The sequence below is a fragment of the Apostichopus japonicus genome, chromosome 9 (assembly GCF_037975245.1).
Source record: "Apostichopus japonicus isolate 1M-3 chromosome 9, ASM3797524v1, whole genome shotgun sequence".
Taxonomy (NCBI): domain Eukaryota; kingdom Metazoa; phylum Echinodermata; class Holothuroidea; order Aspidochirotida; family Stichopodidae; genus Apostichopus; species Apostichopus japonicus.
Genome location: NC_092569.1, coordinates 24,567,570 through 24,584,724, shown reverse-complemented (window position 1 = coordinate 24,584,724; position 17,155 = coordinate 24,567,570). Strand labels below are relative to the sequence as shown.

Here is a 17,155-nt window from a genome sequence, read left to right as displayed (position 1 = left end):
CAATGAATCAGTTCCAGAAAATGTTTCCACAATATATCTTATTAAATTATAATAAAACGATATACATAAAATATAACGTTATAGATAGTTATACCGATGATCCACAACAAGGGGACTTGTCGATGGGGCGCGCGGTCGTTTCAGAAATCGCTGAAAACTGTCAACATTAGTTTCGGCTGTGCTGAATGCCGACAGAAAAAGTAAAATTGTACTGCGCGATATCGTGAAAATCAATTGGTCGAGACTGATTGCTAAAAACATTGGCTAGTTCGTGGCCTGAAAAGGTTGCAGACCGCTGGTTTACAATATATCTAATATATCTAACAAATAATTTCTTTTACATGATACGGGTAAATATTATTTAAGAAATCTAGGTGCAAGTGTTGCTACAGCCCTTTTATTTGATTAGTGTTATAATAACGTTTTCATGGCTACTTATACAGACATGATTTATAGTCTTAATATGCCTCGGAATAAACCATTTGACCTACAACTTTTAACTTTTTCTTCCGAAGGAGGAACCCCAGCCCCAACTTTTTCACATATCATTACTTTAAAAGAAGAGCATTTAATAAATTGCTGCACATTTCCAACTTGGCATAAGGTCATTTTTGATCTTATTTGGTTTGGTAGTTTCCTTCTGTATGCAGTTATAAATTGGGGCTCTGTGGTCACACTGCGCGAATTATCAGTCTCTGCAATTACCAGTGATGGCGGATTGTAATGATATTTTACTATCTAACTATCATTAAAAACAGTAAACGTATTTTTGATTCTCAGTTGTAAAATTATGTGTGATGCTATATATGTTTATTTTGCGCCTTTTGAACACGAATATAAAGCAAGCGGTTGGTAACTCACTGGCAAAATGTTAACACTGTCGTTATTACCATCATCATTATAATTTCACATACAATTATATTGTAAGTAATTAATAACTTTACAAAATTTAAAAGTCCATGCATGTGGGATCATCATTCACTTTGAACGTTCCTGAACATTTGAAGTAAGTTGAAAATATTACCGAACTATGAATGAGATTGTCTGCACACAGTGACAACCGAAAACTGCTTATGGAGATTCCGATTAAATAACCACGAATGTACAGGATTCAACTTTTAAAGCACGTTTTATAAAAAAAAAGATAACTTCTGAAAGGAGAGAAAATTAGTCCATGAGCATTTCATTAGTTTTAAAGTAGTATATAAACCAAGAACTTGATTGATATTTTAAATTTATTCTTACCTACTTTGGTAGATTGTACAATACTGGTCACTTCACTTGGTAACGTGCTACCGCTGTTTGAAGTCGTCGGAACTTTCGGTTTAAATGGACACGCAAATAAAAAAGTATGTATTTATATGTGACAGGTAATTAAAGGCAAGAAACATTCTTTTGGGTTGTACACACCATACATTACGAAGAATGAGAATTCGTTCTTTGTTGTGTTCGAGATGATCTAAATATACTAGTGGAAGTCGCTCTTATCAGGGGGGTGACTTCATGTCTAACAAAAGTGAATGATTTTACTCTTTCAGAGCTAATTTTACTCAGACCAGCTTATAGTGGTCACCCTGAACACTCTTTAAGATTAATTCCCATTACTTGTGAATAATATATTATAGGCAATATGTTTGCATTAAATGACTGTAGGCCTAACTGTTCGTGTAGGAGCACCAGCACCTTTTCACAACATTTCGGCAATTAAAGTTGACTATGTTGGCCGAACGGGTTTTTGATATTTCGAACCAGCATACAGACGTCTCTTAAAATGACCCGATCCATTAATTGGTATATTCAAAGGATAAGTTTTAAAGTCTAAGAACTAATAAAGTAACTATACTTTCAATCAGCAGAAGTTCAATTTTTACCTTACTGTTTTGGTAGATTTCGCTTTACATGGACACGGAAATATAAACATTGTATATAAGCTTGAGTGGCACATAAAGACAAGTAACAATCATACGGGATGTACACACCATATTTTCGAGAAATGAGAATCCGTTCTTTGGTGTGTTCAAGATGATCATTACTGACTAAAGAAGTTAAAGTCACTCTTATCAAAGAATGACTTCATGTTTATTAATGTCTCACAAGAGTGCGTGATATCACTCTTCAGAGCTAAGTTTACTCAGAACAGCTTATAGTGATAACCCTGAACACTCTTAAAGTTTGAATTCTCATTACTTGCTTAAATTACGTGTTTTGGAGATCATTTTGTATTACTTTGTATGGTGTTATATTAATTCAGGCGATTCTTGGCACCATTCTGATCATGGATACACAGTTTATATGAACTTGACAATTACTCACCAATGACCAAAAAGTCAACACGCAAATCAACTTGGGATCCAATATCGAAAGGAAATGTGACTTGGTACGATTGTTGATGTTTGTACTGTACATTCCTGATAACAAGGGATCCATTTTGTAATATGTCGTATTCATTGCTTTTGTAACCAGATCCACTTATATGTCCGGACTCCCTTTTTATAAATGGATGATGGTACTCGTCAGTTTCATTTAACCAATATACGTCTATGCCTTGTTGGATGTTGCAACTAATGATGCCTTCTTTTCCGAGGTAGCCATGCTGGGGAGATACGCAATGATTCTCTGCAAACACTAAGATTTGAAATTTTAGATGAGAAATACATTGAAATACGGTGAGAATACATCGTCGGTGACATCTTGAAATCTCATAAAGTACCAATCACAGCTTTAATATAGATTAGGGTTCCAAGTAAGAAGCGAGGAAAACGGCAACGCTTATTGCCGAGCAAGTTATAAATTCAGTTCTATGAAATTGGTAGGCATACCCGACATTTACTGCTTTTAAGATGGCATCACAAAATGTGAAATTGCACCAAGGATTGAATATGAGAGAAATCACGGAGAGAAGAAGAGAAACGATTCATGAGACACGTATAATCTACTTCTTACCGTTTCCCGCAGCTGCTTAATCTGTTAATAGCTGTTCACATATATCTAAGATATTTCTTCATAAGTCAACGGCTCCGCCGAAGAGAAATGCAAAGAAAATAAATGCAGAACGAAGGCCTTTTTTCTTTTCGCCTCCCCTTTTCTATGGTGACAGGAACGCAAACATAGGGATATACGAAATCTAGGTGCAAGTGTTGCTACAGCCCTTCCATTTGATTAGTGTTATGATAACGTTTTAATTGCTACTTATACAGACATAATTTATAGTCTTATTATGCCTCAGAATGAACCATTTGACCTACAACTTGTCACTTTTTCTTCCGGAGGAGGAACCCCAGCCCAGCCCCAACTTCAACAATCAACATCATTACTTTAAAAGAAGAGCATTCATTAAACTGCTGCATACTTCCAATTTCGGTATAAGGTCATATTTGATGTTATTTGGTTTGGTAGTTTCCGTTGTGTATGCTGTAGCAAATTGGAGCTCTGTGGTCTCACTGCGTGAATTATCAGTCTCTGCAATTACTAGTGATGGCGGATTGTAATGAGAATTTACTATTTAACTAACATTAAAAACTGCCAGTAAACGTATTTTTGATTCTCGGTTGTAAAATTATGTGTGATGCTTTGTTTATTTTACGTCTTTTGAACACGTTTATAAAGCAAACAGTTGGTAACTCACTGGCAAAATTTTATCACCTCCGTTATTACCATCATCATTAAGTAGACACCAAATTATAAATATATATATATATATATATATATATATATATATATATTTATATATATATATATCTACTCAGTGGTGTTTTAACTTTTTTTTTAAACTTTTCAAGACATAGGAATGCACATTTTGCAGATGAAGCTGTGAATATTGAGTCTGATATTGTATTACACAATTTCAAGACGGTCCAGTGTCACATGACATGCTTCCCAACTGGAATGAGGCACTAACAACTATGCTCATACGTCGGTCAATAAACACAAGTAACATTCATAAGGGATGTACACGCATCAATTCAGCGAATTGAGAATTTACTATCTATGGTGTTGAGGATGATCGCAATTTACAGAAGTGAAAGTTACTCTTACCAGAGAGTATAACTACATGTCAATCAAGTTCTAAAAGGAATGAGTTCTTTCACTCTGTCATAGCTAACTTTGCACAGAAGAGAAGTCTGGCATTGTCCAGGTTATATAGTGATCTTCCTGAACACTCTTAACAATTGAAGATTAGAGTATATAACAAAACAGACACTATTAATAAATACATTTATCTGTTCTTGAAATATCTATTTCATACAGCGTGAACCTTAATATATTTAATTGTAGACATTGTTTATGGTTCTTACCTGGATTGGTAGATGCCGTTCCATTGGACCAACAGCTTGGTACTCCTGCCCCTTCAAACACATATAGATAAACAAAATGTTTTCATTCGTGAGTTATTAAATCGGTAACATTTAGTCCCTCTTTGTGAGTGTTCAGGATGATCAAATTTTACTTGTACTGAAACTACTGTTATCATAGAGGGAATTCATGCCAATTTAGCTCTAAATGGATTGACAGCTTTCACTCTATCAGTTAAATTTGCTAGCATTTACTCTGTGGTGAGCAACTAAGTGCAAGGGTGTCGTCCATTTCCTCTTCAAGCGTGCAGCAATGTTGTTGCACTAATGAATTTTAACTTTGGACAGATCATGTTTATTTAAGTTTTCAGTGTGTTACTTGTCGACCCAAAATGACATTTAACCTCCACCAATTATCAACAGGGTTTATGTTCTCACAAAGGGTGCATTACGTCTTCCCTCCTCCAAGGGAACATGCTGATGGTATTTGACGGTGGTGGATGTGGAGAAAACTGTTTGGGGAGCAAAATCGATTATCTGCGTAGACCTATATGTTTAGCCTGCTGACGATACAAACAGTTTTCCAGAAGTTAGACATTGATAAGAAAAGCTTAAGGGAGGGGGCACTGATATCTCACCTCAAATTATATGGCATGTTGCATGGAACAAGTTCAAGTCATGAAAAATATTGCAACCTGTGCATGCATAAATTCAAGCTTTATATTATTAATTACAGAGTGGAAGGGCCTTTCACGTGCACGCGCTTTAATCCCCAATACAACTGTCTACCTCAAATCAACTAATTGCTCTGGTATGCTTAAACCATAAGGTAATATTAGCTCTGGTGTATGATACAAATCAAGTTATAATGAGACATGCAATTAGTATGATGATATTGGTGGTGAGAGAGTATTGCGTAATTCAATGTTTCATATTCATGATCATTCTATAGCCTGCCCAACGTCTGGCCAATTATTTATGTAAAATATCAAACCGTACAACTTATCTAGCAAATGTTTCCCTTTTGCAACTTCAGTAGCACTTGACAATGATCCCCTCCCTCCCGTACAGAAATTTTCAAGGATAAAATACAGGTGCGTATCCAGGGGGGGCGTTGGGGGCGCGCGCCCCCCGGGTAAGAAAAAGAGGAGAGGAAAAAAAGAGAAGAAAAAAAGGAAAAAAGAGGGGGAAAAGAGGAGGAGGAAGGAAGGGAAAAGAAAAAGAAGAAAGAGAGAAAAAAGAGGAGGGAGTAGAATAAATATGCCAAGACACCTGGAAGAGAAAGACGAACAGTGACATCATTACAGCGCTGATCCCTATTATATACACAGGGTAGCCAGTGACGGATCGAGGATGTCGGAAGGGGCGTGCGCATCACCCTACCCCTTTCACCGACAACTCCATTTTTGACGTTTCCATTTTTCCTCTCTCACTAATGTATCTATATATATACTATATATGGTCTACCATAACGCGTGTGTGTGTGTATGGACGCCTTAAACCATTGTGCTATGAAACCAACTGTGGCTGGTCGGAGTCGTCGGAGAACATGACGCATTTCGGGAAGGGGGCGACCGCCCCCGAGCATATTTTTTCTTATGATATCGCTAGTAAATTCAAAATAGAAAATGCTTAGATGTAACTTACAAGGCAGTGGAAGTGTCATATCCAGTGATCTGGGAGGCATTTTCGGCCAAAATTTTCTTGTACGCTTCGCGCCAACTCGTGGTGGCGCTACGCTTAGATAGTTTGCCTACAGGCTTCGCCCCTCCCTTGGCAAAGTATTCGCTACGCGCCTGTTCGAATTTGTAAACCACACAGCAGATATCACATCATATATCAGTGAGCATGAAAATCGAGGTTCCATGATGAACACCCTCAAAACTGTCGATGTGTGTAGTCATAGTAACCCATTTGATTTTGGGGACTGTAACGACTTTACCCGAAAAATATAACCTAAATTTTTCGCTCGATCCGCGCGCGTTTAACACGTTAATATCAGTATCATATAAGTAAGCATCGGTTACTACCTCGCATGTCATTGTGTACCGTACGGTTCGTGGAAATTGCGCAGTATACCGCGGGATGCTGTAAACAACGAAATGTCTTATGTAGATGGAGAGAAAGCATTCTAGGTCCAATTATGTCAAATTCTCTTTTACATTAGTAATGTCGAATTAGTCGGCCAAGCTTACAACTTTATTTTAATTATCAAGGAGATATTTTTTAAACTATTCATTTCCTTTAGCTACATCATTGCAATTTATTTTTCTTTCAGTAGGAGCCCCTGCCTCCTACGCCTATGTGTATATTGTTCGGTTGAAGGAAATATCTGGTATTTTTTCATTTCCTTCAACCAAGTTTTATAATAGCCGTTATAAGAGGTTTTAATATTTCTACACCAATAAATTAGTGTGTCTGAATTTTCGAAAATTTCCTGACCAACATTCTTCATCATACTTCCCTCTACTAGTGTAATTTTGACCGGTCTGTTAGGGGTTCAAGGAGGTTTTTCTATATTGGTTGTCCGTAGATGACATTTTTTGCAACATTATTGGTATGTTTTGAAGTGAGTTTATTCACGAGAAATGTGAATTTTCAAATTCTGAACAAATAATGGGCTGAAAACCTTGAAAAGTGGGGCTGTTGGGTATTGTGGACGGCGACGTAGAATCACCTACAAAAGCAATGATCCACAGGAGATGCGATGAGGTCGAACATGACGTGTGACTGGTGAAAATCTTCAAAAAGGTTATGGATGGAAAGAAAACTATTGGGAAATACTTGGTTCTCAGGTAAAAGGGTACATCTGGTTGATCATTTTCAAGCCCGAGAAGTGCCATTTCCGGTGATCTGGGGGGTATCAAAACCAGAAATTTTCTTGTACGCTGCGCGCCAACCGATGGTGGCGCTCCGCTTAGATAGTAATTCGCGCCCCCCCCCCCCGGGTTAGAAAATCCTGGATACGCGCCTGAAATAGGGACAGCATGGAAGGTGATATCAGTACAAGTATTAAAGTCGTCATAATTGTTGTTCTGCTTTAACGCACTTACCGCGGTTTATTTTAGCTTTGCTTTGACGCTAAGTCACGTAAGTCACATTCGCCTCATAATATGTTGGCCGACAACTAAATCCTGTATTTTCGATTATTAGTTTATATTCTACTTTGGGAGTGGTGCATTTACTTTTAGATTGTATTGCTTTATTTGTTAAATAAGGTTCAATGATTTTATGTTTATAAGACGGCGTTCTTGGGACTATTTAGTACATGGATGTAAAGTATGAACTTCGTAAGCACTCACCGATGACAGAAAACGTGATTCTGTATTCCATAATTTGGTTTTCGCCGCCATATCGGATGACTTTATACTCCTGTTCATGTTTGAGCTGTACATTCTTAATGACAAGGGATCCATTTTGTGAGACGTCATATTCGTTACTATGGTAACCTTTTCCTGATTTAATTCCGTTCTCTAATCTAATAATTGATGTATGCTCGATAGTATCATCATACCAATATACATCTTCATAACCTGGCTCGAAGTTACAATTGATTATGCCTTTTTTTCCGCAGTAGCCATATTGGCTACCACAGCAACCAGTCTCTGCAAAAATGAAGGAAAATTTCAGGTAAGAAATATATATATATATATGTTGAGACTAGTTGAGACTAGTGGAACACTAGTAGTCTCAACTAGTCTCAACATATATCTCGCTCTGTCCACCGGACATGGAGCACTCTGCGCCAAGATCGACGCAAACAAACCAACTTCATCATATATATATATATATATATATATATATATATATATATATATATATATATATATATATATATATATATATGTGTGTGTGTGTGTGTGTGTATTTATAGTAAACTGTCATGTCGACTACATATTTATATTGTTTCCTTGTTTTCATCAAACGAACATATCATATCTTAAAAATAAAAATATACTTAATGACTCGTTCAGATCAGGACTAGAAGTAAGGATGAAGTGGGTTTGGATTTTCAACATTTAGTACTAAATTGATTTTGTTTGTCTGGACAATGGAAAATCATAAACTATACACCGAATCTTTACAACGGCATTAAATATGAGACTGCATTCATCACTTACCTAGCTTAAATTCCACGCGATGAACGGTGGAGATATTATAGGCATCAATTAAAATCACTGTGTAGATGGCTTCGTTTTCTTCAGTAACACGTCGTATGACGAGAGATCCATTCTGTTTTATGCTGTACTTCTCGCTCTCGTAGCCCAGACCAGAGATGTGGGATCCTTCCATTTGAAGCAGGGGTTTATCCTGTTCCAAATACCACGAAACCTTATTGAAATTTGGCTTAAAATGGCAAATAATATTTCCCTTTTCTCCAAAGAAGCCACTCTGTTGAGTTGGACAGTGTTCTGTTAGATATGAATAAGAAACCATTAACGGTCAGTCCCAGCTCTCTTATTCCAATTATAATAAAGATAAAGACATGAAGTTGCGATCCGGGCTGCTTGAAAACTGTGCAGTACCGGAACCATTACAAAACGTATACGCTACAACTAAACTCTGTAAGTGAAATGCTTGGAAAGCTCTTACTATATTGAATAAAATAGCAGGGACAAAGCAAAGGTCATCGTTTCAATTTGTTCCTATATTGTATTATATTTTAAAGAATTGTCGTAAAACTTTTCAGGTCGATAATGGTACACTCATTTGCATTATTTCATTCTGTAGCACGTGCCATGGTACCGGCAAGTAACGCATTGCTCACATGTGTGTACCTTAACTGTAGTGTTAATATGCCTTATACTGAATTTGTTCTACGATATTGCTGCAACATAAATAATTGAATTTCATCTCATATTAGCAGTCAAATGTTAACGCCCTAATTTGATTAGTTTACCTTGCTTACACGGTGAGTCGCGATACTAAATTTAACTTTCAAAAAGGGGTTTTCTTTATAACTAAAAGGCACAAATTGTGTTCAAATTACAAGTTCAACATTTAATTAGCTGTTACGACAGATGAAAATAAGGCATAAGTTACGGAACAGATTCCTCCCAGATAAATCTGCAAAACCCGCGAGATATCAAATACTTTCTTTTCAATTAATATAACACCATGTATGGGTTACAGTTATCAGAATTGTTTTTGACATTGAAAGCATATACCTCACCTTCCCCTTTCCCCCGTGTTTGATAACACTATTGCCCTGCACTACACATGAAATAAGGTAACCATAAATATATTTGTACAAATTTAAAACTTCAATTTAGTCTCAACATTTCAAGATTAGCGTAAATACATGAGGTTTACTGTAAATACAGTTTACGTTATAGATTATGTTGAATCATGCAAGGTTGTGAAAGCTGCATAATTTGTTTCTTAGCAATACCGTTTACGAAAATAACGTAACAGGTTGGCAACTCACCTATGACAAAAAATACAATCGAGAACTCCGTAATATTTGTAGATCCAAATATAACAGCGACGGTTATATACTGCTGTTCATTTATGAAGTCAATAGTTTTTATGACAAGGGATCCATTTTGTAATACGTCATATTTGCCACTATCGTAGCCCCTGCCACTTTTGGTACTATGCTCTAATCTAATCAAAGGGTCTCGCGTGCTGGTTTCATCAAACCAAATTATCGTTTGAAAATTAGGTCTGAAGTAGCAGCTGATCATTCCTTCTTCCCCATAAAGACCACTCACTTGAGACGGACAATAGCTTTCTGTAATATGAAAGAAAGTCGAACACATTATAATTCCATATTATATAGGGAATATCGTTCACTTGTACAGCATGACATAATATTAAAATGTATAAGTTCATAAAAATAGTAAACGAAAAATAAAGAAAACAATTTGTGAACAGTACAGTTCGATAAACATGAACGAATGCACTCCACGATCTTGAAAAAAATCATAAATATGAATATTCTCGCCAGTCTGCGTATTAACAACAAAGCACGCACGCAGATCGAACCCTGGACCTTCATGTGACAGACCTAAATCGGCAACACCTAAACCGAAATGATTATAGTAGTGTGAATACCTATTAAATGCTTTCTATAAATGTTAGTGAGGGCGTGTTACAATTGCACAGAGTGCACCGATCTGACAAAGTACACAGAATTACCATTATTTTTAGGCAAGCCAAGCACAACGGCCACAAGGCCATGGTTCGATTCCTATACCTTAGCTTTGTGAGTCCTAAAAGAATGAAGCCATTTCTGAAGTAGAAGTTTGGCTGGCATGGTGATTGTAATGAGTTGGAAAATCCAGAACAGTGAAAAACTTCCAACCTCCACTGGGATTCGAACGATATATATATATTATGAGTTGACAAATCTAGAACAGGGAATATATTATATATATGAATATATATATATATATATATATATATATATAGCATACGATGGTTCTTGCGATGGTGCTTGCGATGGTGCAAAAATGTGTGAGTTGGTAGGCCTCTACATACTACACCAACTAGAAGCGGAGCTAGAGGTGGCCAGTGTCGGCCTCTACAGAGATGACGGCCTTGCCGTCTTGCGAATCCACTCTGGAAGACAGGCAGACCGCACCCGCAAAGAGCTGGTCAAGATTTTTCAGGCGCATGGACTTATCATCACGGCCCAGCCGAACCTAAAGCCGACTAACTTCCTTGACACAACCCTGGACCTAGAATCTGGAACTCGCAAACCATACATGAAGCCCAACGACGAGCCGCTCTACATACATGTCAAATCTAACCACCCACCCACCATCACCAAACACATTCCCACAGCCATTGAAAAGGGGATCAGGGAACTCTCGTCGAACGAGGGAGTCTTCAGCATGGCATATCGCCTTACAACGCAGCGCTAAAGAAAAGCGGGTACGAACGTACCATCTCATACGATGACGGGGGCGCACCAACAACACCCAAGAAAAAAAGAAAGAACCGCCAGAGGAAGATCACGTGGTTCAACCCACCATTTAGTAGGAATGTGGAAACCAACATGGGGTCACAGTTCCTCAAGCTCATAGATAGGCACTTTCCACGTAGGAGCAAGCTGAGGAAGATCTTCAACAGAAACACGATGTATAAGTGAGCTACAGTTGCATGAAAAACATGGATTCCATCATCAAGTCCCACAACACCAGAATAATGCGGGAAAGCAACCCAACAACAAATGCCACCAAAACTTGCAACTGTCGAGATAAAGGAGCCTACCCTCTGCACGGAGAGTGCTTATCCAATTCAATTGTGTACGAAGCCACCGTCACTTCCGGTCCCGATTCGTGGTCATACGTTGGGCTCACCGGGGGCGATTTTAAATCTAGGTACCGCAACCACACGAAGTCGTTTCCCAACAAAAAATATGAAAAGGAGACAGAACTATCCAAGCAGATCTGGGCACTGAAAAGCAAGGGGAGCTATTACACTATTGAAAGGAACATATTGAAGCAATCCGACACACACCAACGCGAATCAGGATCAAGCAATATATGCATGTAAGAGAAGCTAGCCATAATACAATCGAAGGACAGATGCATCAACAAATGAACAGAGCCGTTATCGCGCTGTCGCCATGGCAACCGTAAACACACACGCCTGAAACCGAAATAGCCTGTGTTGATCAGTTCAGTTGCCTGATGATCGGTGCGCTAGCCGTACCCGTGAAACTCCGAGTAGCAGTATGATGATAGTTTAGTTAAGTATATTATGTGATATTCTAGCTCTGCTTTGGCAAGAAAGTTTAAAGGTATTCGCGGTCGTATGGCAAGCCATTTTATTTTTTATTCAGTATTTATTGATATAAACAATTATTTAATGATATCAACAATTATTTAATGATATCAACAATTATTTAATGATATCTGAAATTGTTTTAATGATATGTACGTCATATTTGATGATATCATTAATTGGTGCAAGGAAATTATTGATATCATTATTTTATTTGATGATATCATAATTAAACTTTCTGATATCAAGAATTGAATTTGTGATATCTTAAAATAGATGAACTATTATAGATATCAATAATTCAATTCAAGATATCATAAATTCAATTTCAGATATCTGTATTTAAATTAATGATATCAAAAAGTATGACGTACATATCACGAATTCGGCCATATTTAATGATATCATAAATTCCAATTATTGATATCATCAAATATGGCGTACATATCACGAATTCGGCCATATTTAATGATATCATTAATTCTAATTTTTGATATCATAAATTCCAATTAATGATATCATCAAATATGACGTACATATCACGAATTCGGCCATATTTAATGATATCATCAATTACGCCCTCAGTTTGAGCGCCTGGGATTATGAGGCGGGAAGTACAGTGCAGTGCGGTTAGTGCATTATATTCTGTCTAGAACTGGTTGAGCTTCAATCCCCGCCATATTAAGAGCAGTTTTACGTATTGAGCCTACCGTATAACTAATGTAATGTATACTGCACTGCAATAGACCCATACCAACTACCACCAGCTTAGTTCCATAAGGCCTATTTACGGATGAGTTACTGAGACTACGCCGTATAACCAGACATATCGCAGCCATATTTAATGATATCATTAAATATGGCCGAATTCTTGATATGTACGTCATAATTGTTGATATCATTAAATCGAATTAGTGATATGTACATATCATATCAGTAAATATGACGTCATATTTGAAGATATCACTAATTCGAATTAATGATATGTATATATCACTAATTCGAATTACTGATATCAGTAAATATGACGTCATATTTGATGATATCACTAATTCGAATTAATGATATGTACATATCACTAATTCGAATTAATGATATGTACATATCACTAATTCGAATTAGTGATATCAGTAAATATGACGTCATATTTCATGATATCAGTAATTCGAATTAGTGATATGTACATATCACCAATTCGAATAAGTGATATCAGTAAAGATGACGTCATATTTGTTGATATCATTAAATTGAATTAGTGATATGTACATATCACCAATTCGAATTAGTGATATGTACATATCACAAATACATTTAAAGATATCTTTAAATCATTTCTTGATATCACTAATTGTTTTAAAGATATCATTCAATGAATTATTGATATCAAAAAATGAACTGAATTAATGATATCATTAATTGGTTTAATGATATCAACAATTCGAATTCTTGATATCAACAATTGATTTAATGATATCATCAAATAATTAAAGATATCATTAAATATTGAATAAAAAGTAAAACGGCTTGCCATACGGTCGCATGTGGTATGTTTATTTTTTACATTTTTCACTGGGCATCAAATTGCAATATTTTTATTGTGAAAACCACCTTTGAAGAAGTTGTAATACGTTTCCAATATTATGTGAAAAATAAACGTTTTTGAAATGTTAAATAATACGTTGAGCAAAATTAAGATAATGTACAAAATTTAGCTATATTGTGATACAGGGACATTGTTTACCATCTTGTTTTATTAGTTGTCTAATGAGACTCCCCAGTATGATCTCTTTTAATTTTGAGTATCCGCAAACTAGTTGACAAGCAAGTTACACCGTTGGTCATCCAGTCTCTGAAGAAGATCCTGCTAGGATCGAACGTAAGGCCCACTTACTTTTAAAGATTCAAGTTACACCGTTATATGTTTGGCGGTTTAATTATATTACAAAGGAAGGTATGCTATACTGACTTATTGCTGTGAGGTTACTTGGACTGATTTACTACCTCTACAGCACTGCTATACTATTCAGCTTCCTCCAGTGTATTAACCAAACGTTTCGATGAAACACTGAAATTCGTATTTTTTTTCCAAACAGTACCCAATCGTTTTCTGTCCCCTCACGTTATGCGTAAAAAGCGGTTTGCTTACAGGTTTATATACAACGTCAGATCAAAAAAGATATTTTGATGTAGACTTATGTGATAATTTCAATTTTGATTTGTCCAAGTTTGATTATACCTCAAATCTTACACTTACCATGTACTGAAGTACTCGACAGGCAGACAGAAATTAACACATATGAAACTGATGTGTACCAGTTGAAGCATTTCATCTCGCCAGGTCTTCGCCTTCCTGGAGAGTGTCAACGTAAATATCGAACAGTTAATGTAAACTCCTTTTGTTTTTTTCGGGTTAATGTGATTGCCTTATTTTTGTTACATATATCCTTCACACACTGTAAATGTGACCTACGTTCTACAGCAGGTTTCGGTTTGAATTGTGGTTTGATTCCGAAAGGCACCCACGGGCTAGTTAAGTATGTATTCTGTTAAATAGGGGAACTTAAGATAATCACCCCTTTAATAAACGTATAGTGTACTAAAAACAACGATAATATTTTCTACAAACGCTCATCACACTTATGAGAAACTTATCTGAATACCTCTCCATAAACCCTTAGGCATATTTCGGAGAAGAGGATTATAACTATTTGTAGGTCTATTGTAGGTTACATTACATGTTAGAATAACCAGAAAGTTGAACAGTGATTCCTTACTACAATTTTCCCGTAAATGAGATCATGTCATGTAAACCACATGCTGAGACGGTTCTTAAAACTGGATAAGTTGGATTAACATAATATGTATGAAGTTCCTCCAAGATCTATAATTTTATAGGTATCGTGTTTATAAGATCAATGATTCGGAGCCACGTACCAAGTATGAAATTCATCCAAACTTTACATTTGAATTGAGTTAATGTACCGGCAATTGTTAACCTTCGTAGAAAACGATATGGTTCTTGCATCCAAATACCAAGCATGCTAATGATTGCTTTTGTAGTTATCACGTTTACAAGGGTTTTATACCATGACCTCTGGAAACATGATATAACATTCTCTACGATAAACAATAAATTCTTTGTACTCAAGGAGGTGGGTGCACATGCAAACTATTAAGTCCATTCCCCTTTTATTTCTTGAGTTATCGTGTTTATAATGTTTTCAGACTATTTCAGATCAGTATATCGCCGAAGAAAACATTAAGGTTCTTTAACAAACGCAAGCACACAAATGCAACAATCGCACATAAATAAACACACGCATGCGCATTCACACATCATTTTCGTCAACGTGATTCATTTTGCCTTTGTCAGGGTATCATACCCGATAGGTAACCGATCAATAGGTAACCGATACAATAGGTAACCGATCCCTTGGAGGCTAGGGATGGCGAAAATAAACTCAAGTCCAATACTTAACCAGTAAAAATAAGCCTATTCAGGCACATACAGTTCCCCGCTGATAATAACCACTCTTAGCTAATCTATCACGTTAACTCGGAACCGAGGCATAAACATATAAGGAGAGCAGCTGTAATGGAATGACATTGTGGCCTCAACAGTAACATATACGGCAGCCAGTAAAAACACAAAAAGTCAAAATAAGAACTTACCAAGTTAACTCCGAAATACATCGTATCAAGCAATGCTGCAATATCCTCTATGTTTAACTACAATTTTTTTTATAAATATCATCGTAATGCACCCAGGTGTCGTACAATGAAACTCAAAGTTCTGCTCCCCGTGTTGATGTATAATGCAACGCGCTATGCTGTTGTATTTAGCGTAAAGTTACTGTCATGATATATGTACTGGGCAGCGTTATAACAAAGGATCTAGTAGTAGGTGCAAAGTCCAATGCATGTATCGTCATGATCAGCATGTGTAAATAGTATCAGCAGCAATGGTTTCTCTTTATGAGATTACTAAATATGATAGATGGGTTTGTCTCACCCTATATGGTGTTGACAAGACACAGAAAAACAAAAATCAACAACAACACGAACAAAGAACTTGAGGCTTCAGTTGATTTCAAGATAAATCGCGGGAAACAAGCAACAAAAAGAGAAAAAAGAGTATCATTAATGACAAAGAATTTGGAACACAAACTTTATGCCATAACATAACATACTGACATGAGATATAAAATATGAAAATGACATGACTAAACATGTATCTACTATAAAAGAAATTAGGTTGGGAGATCACACAACAACAACAAGTAATACTATGACTGAAATCAAACTAGATCATCATGTATTCAATAATAATAATTATAATAATCATAATAACAATAATAGTCAAAAGGTCTATTTTGGCATGCCGATTTTTTTTAGATGAGTGAGGGTCTGTCAAATTAAAGTGCGAAGCGTATGGTTTAAAGTTTCATTAGGTATGTAGCTAAAGGTGTTTCGCAGGTTACATTTCGGTTGATTTTTAATAAATTGTGGATTATTTAGTTTTTGCACTGGAGAAGAGAGTGGCTCTGGGAATAGGAATTTTGGGCATTGCTCGACACGGTAGACTAAAAGGGTCATCTATCTCCCCCTAATAGTTTTGCTCCAGAGAGAGCAACTCATATATTGTTGATACTGTTGATTTACTCTTTGTAACGATCGAGGTAATGGGGTATCCTACATCTCGCACCATGTATAGTTCCTGTTGGACCGTCCAGTAATCTAGGAGCTCTATAGAATGGTATTATAGTAGACAAGGGGGCCAAGCGGGATCTTATGATATTTTATTTGAGTATACTTTACTAGAGTATTCGGACGACAGTAATACTTTAAGTTGTAAACGGGCAGAGCCGACGAGGCATTCCACTGCATACCGATTTAGAGGGCCATTCGTGTTTTTGGAGTTTATTTTATTTTGTAGTCATTAAGAGTAATGTCACATTGTCAACACTAATTTATGATGTAAACATAGCTTACAATTTAACCTTGTTGGAGTTGGGGTTTTGCCTACCTGATTAGGGACCGAGCTACTGTAGATTATAGTTGGTTTAGATAAATGTTGAACACGAAAACTATGAAGTGAATCACATTAGCGTAAAATATAGTCTACCTTT

General features: G+C 36.4%; 1 protein-coding gene across 8 annotated transcripts in view; it reads right to left on the bottom strand.

Moving 5' to 3' along the window:
- Positions 1-17,155, bottom strand: part of LOC139973273 (cell adhesion molecule CEACAM5-like) — a 178,505-nt gene that overhangs the window by 48,675 nt on the left and 112,675 nt on the right. For 5 of the 8 annotated variants that reach the window (XM_071979837.1, XM_071979835.1, XM_071979834.1 and 2 more), the window contains 6 exons: positions 9,721-10,026; positions 8,414-8,704; positions 7,595-7,897; positions 4,296-4,346; positions 2,314-2,625; positions 1,246-1,317 (listed from right to left, as the gene is read on the bottom strand). In XM_071979837.1, coding sequence (XP_071835938.1) covers positions 1,246-1,317; positions 2,314-2,625; positions 4,296-4,346; positions 7,595-7,897; positions 8,414-8,704; positions 9,721-10,026 — 1,335 coding nt within the window. The remainder of the gene's footprint in view (positions 1-1,245; positions 1,318-2,313; positions 2,626-4,295; positions 4,347-7,594; positions 7,898-8,413; positions 8,705-9,720; positions 10,027-17,155) is intronic. The other 3 variants (XM_071979831.1, XM_071979832.1, XM_071979833.1) reach the window with 3 other exon arrangements.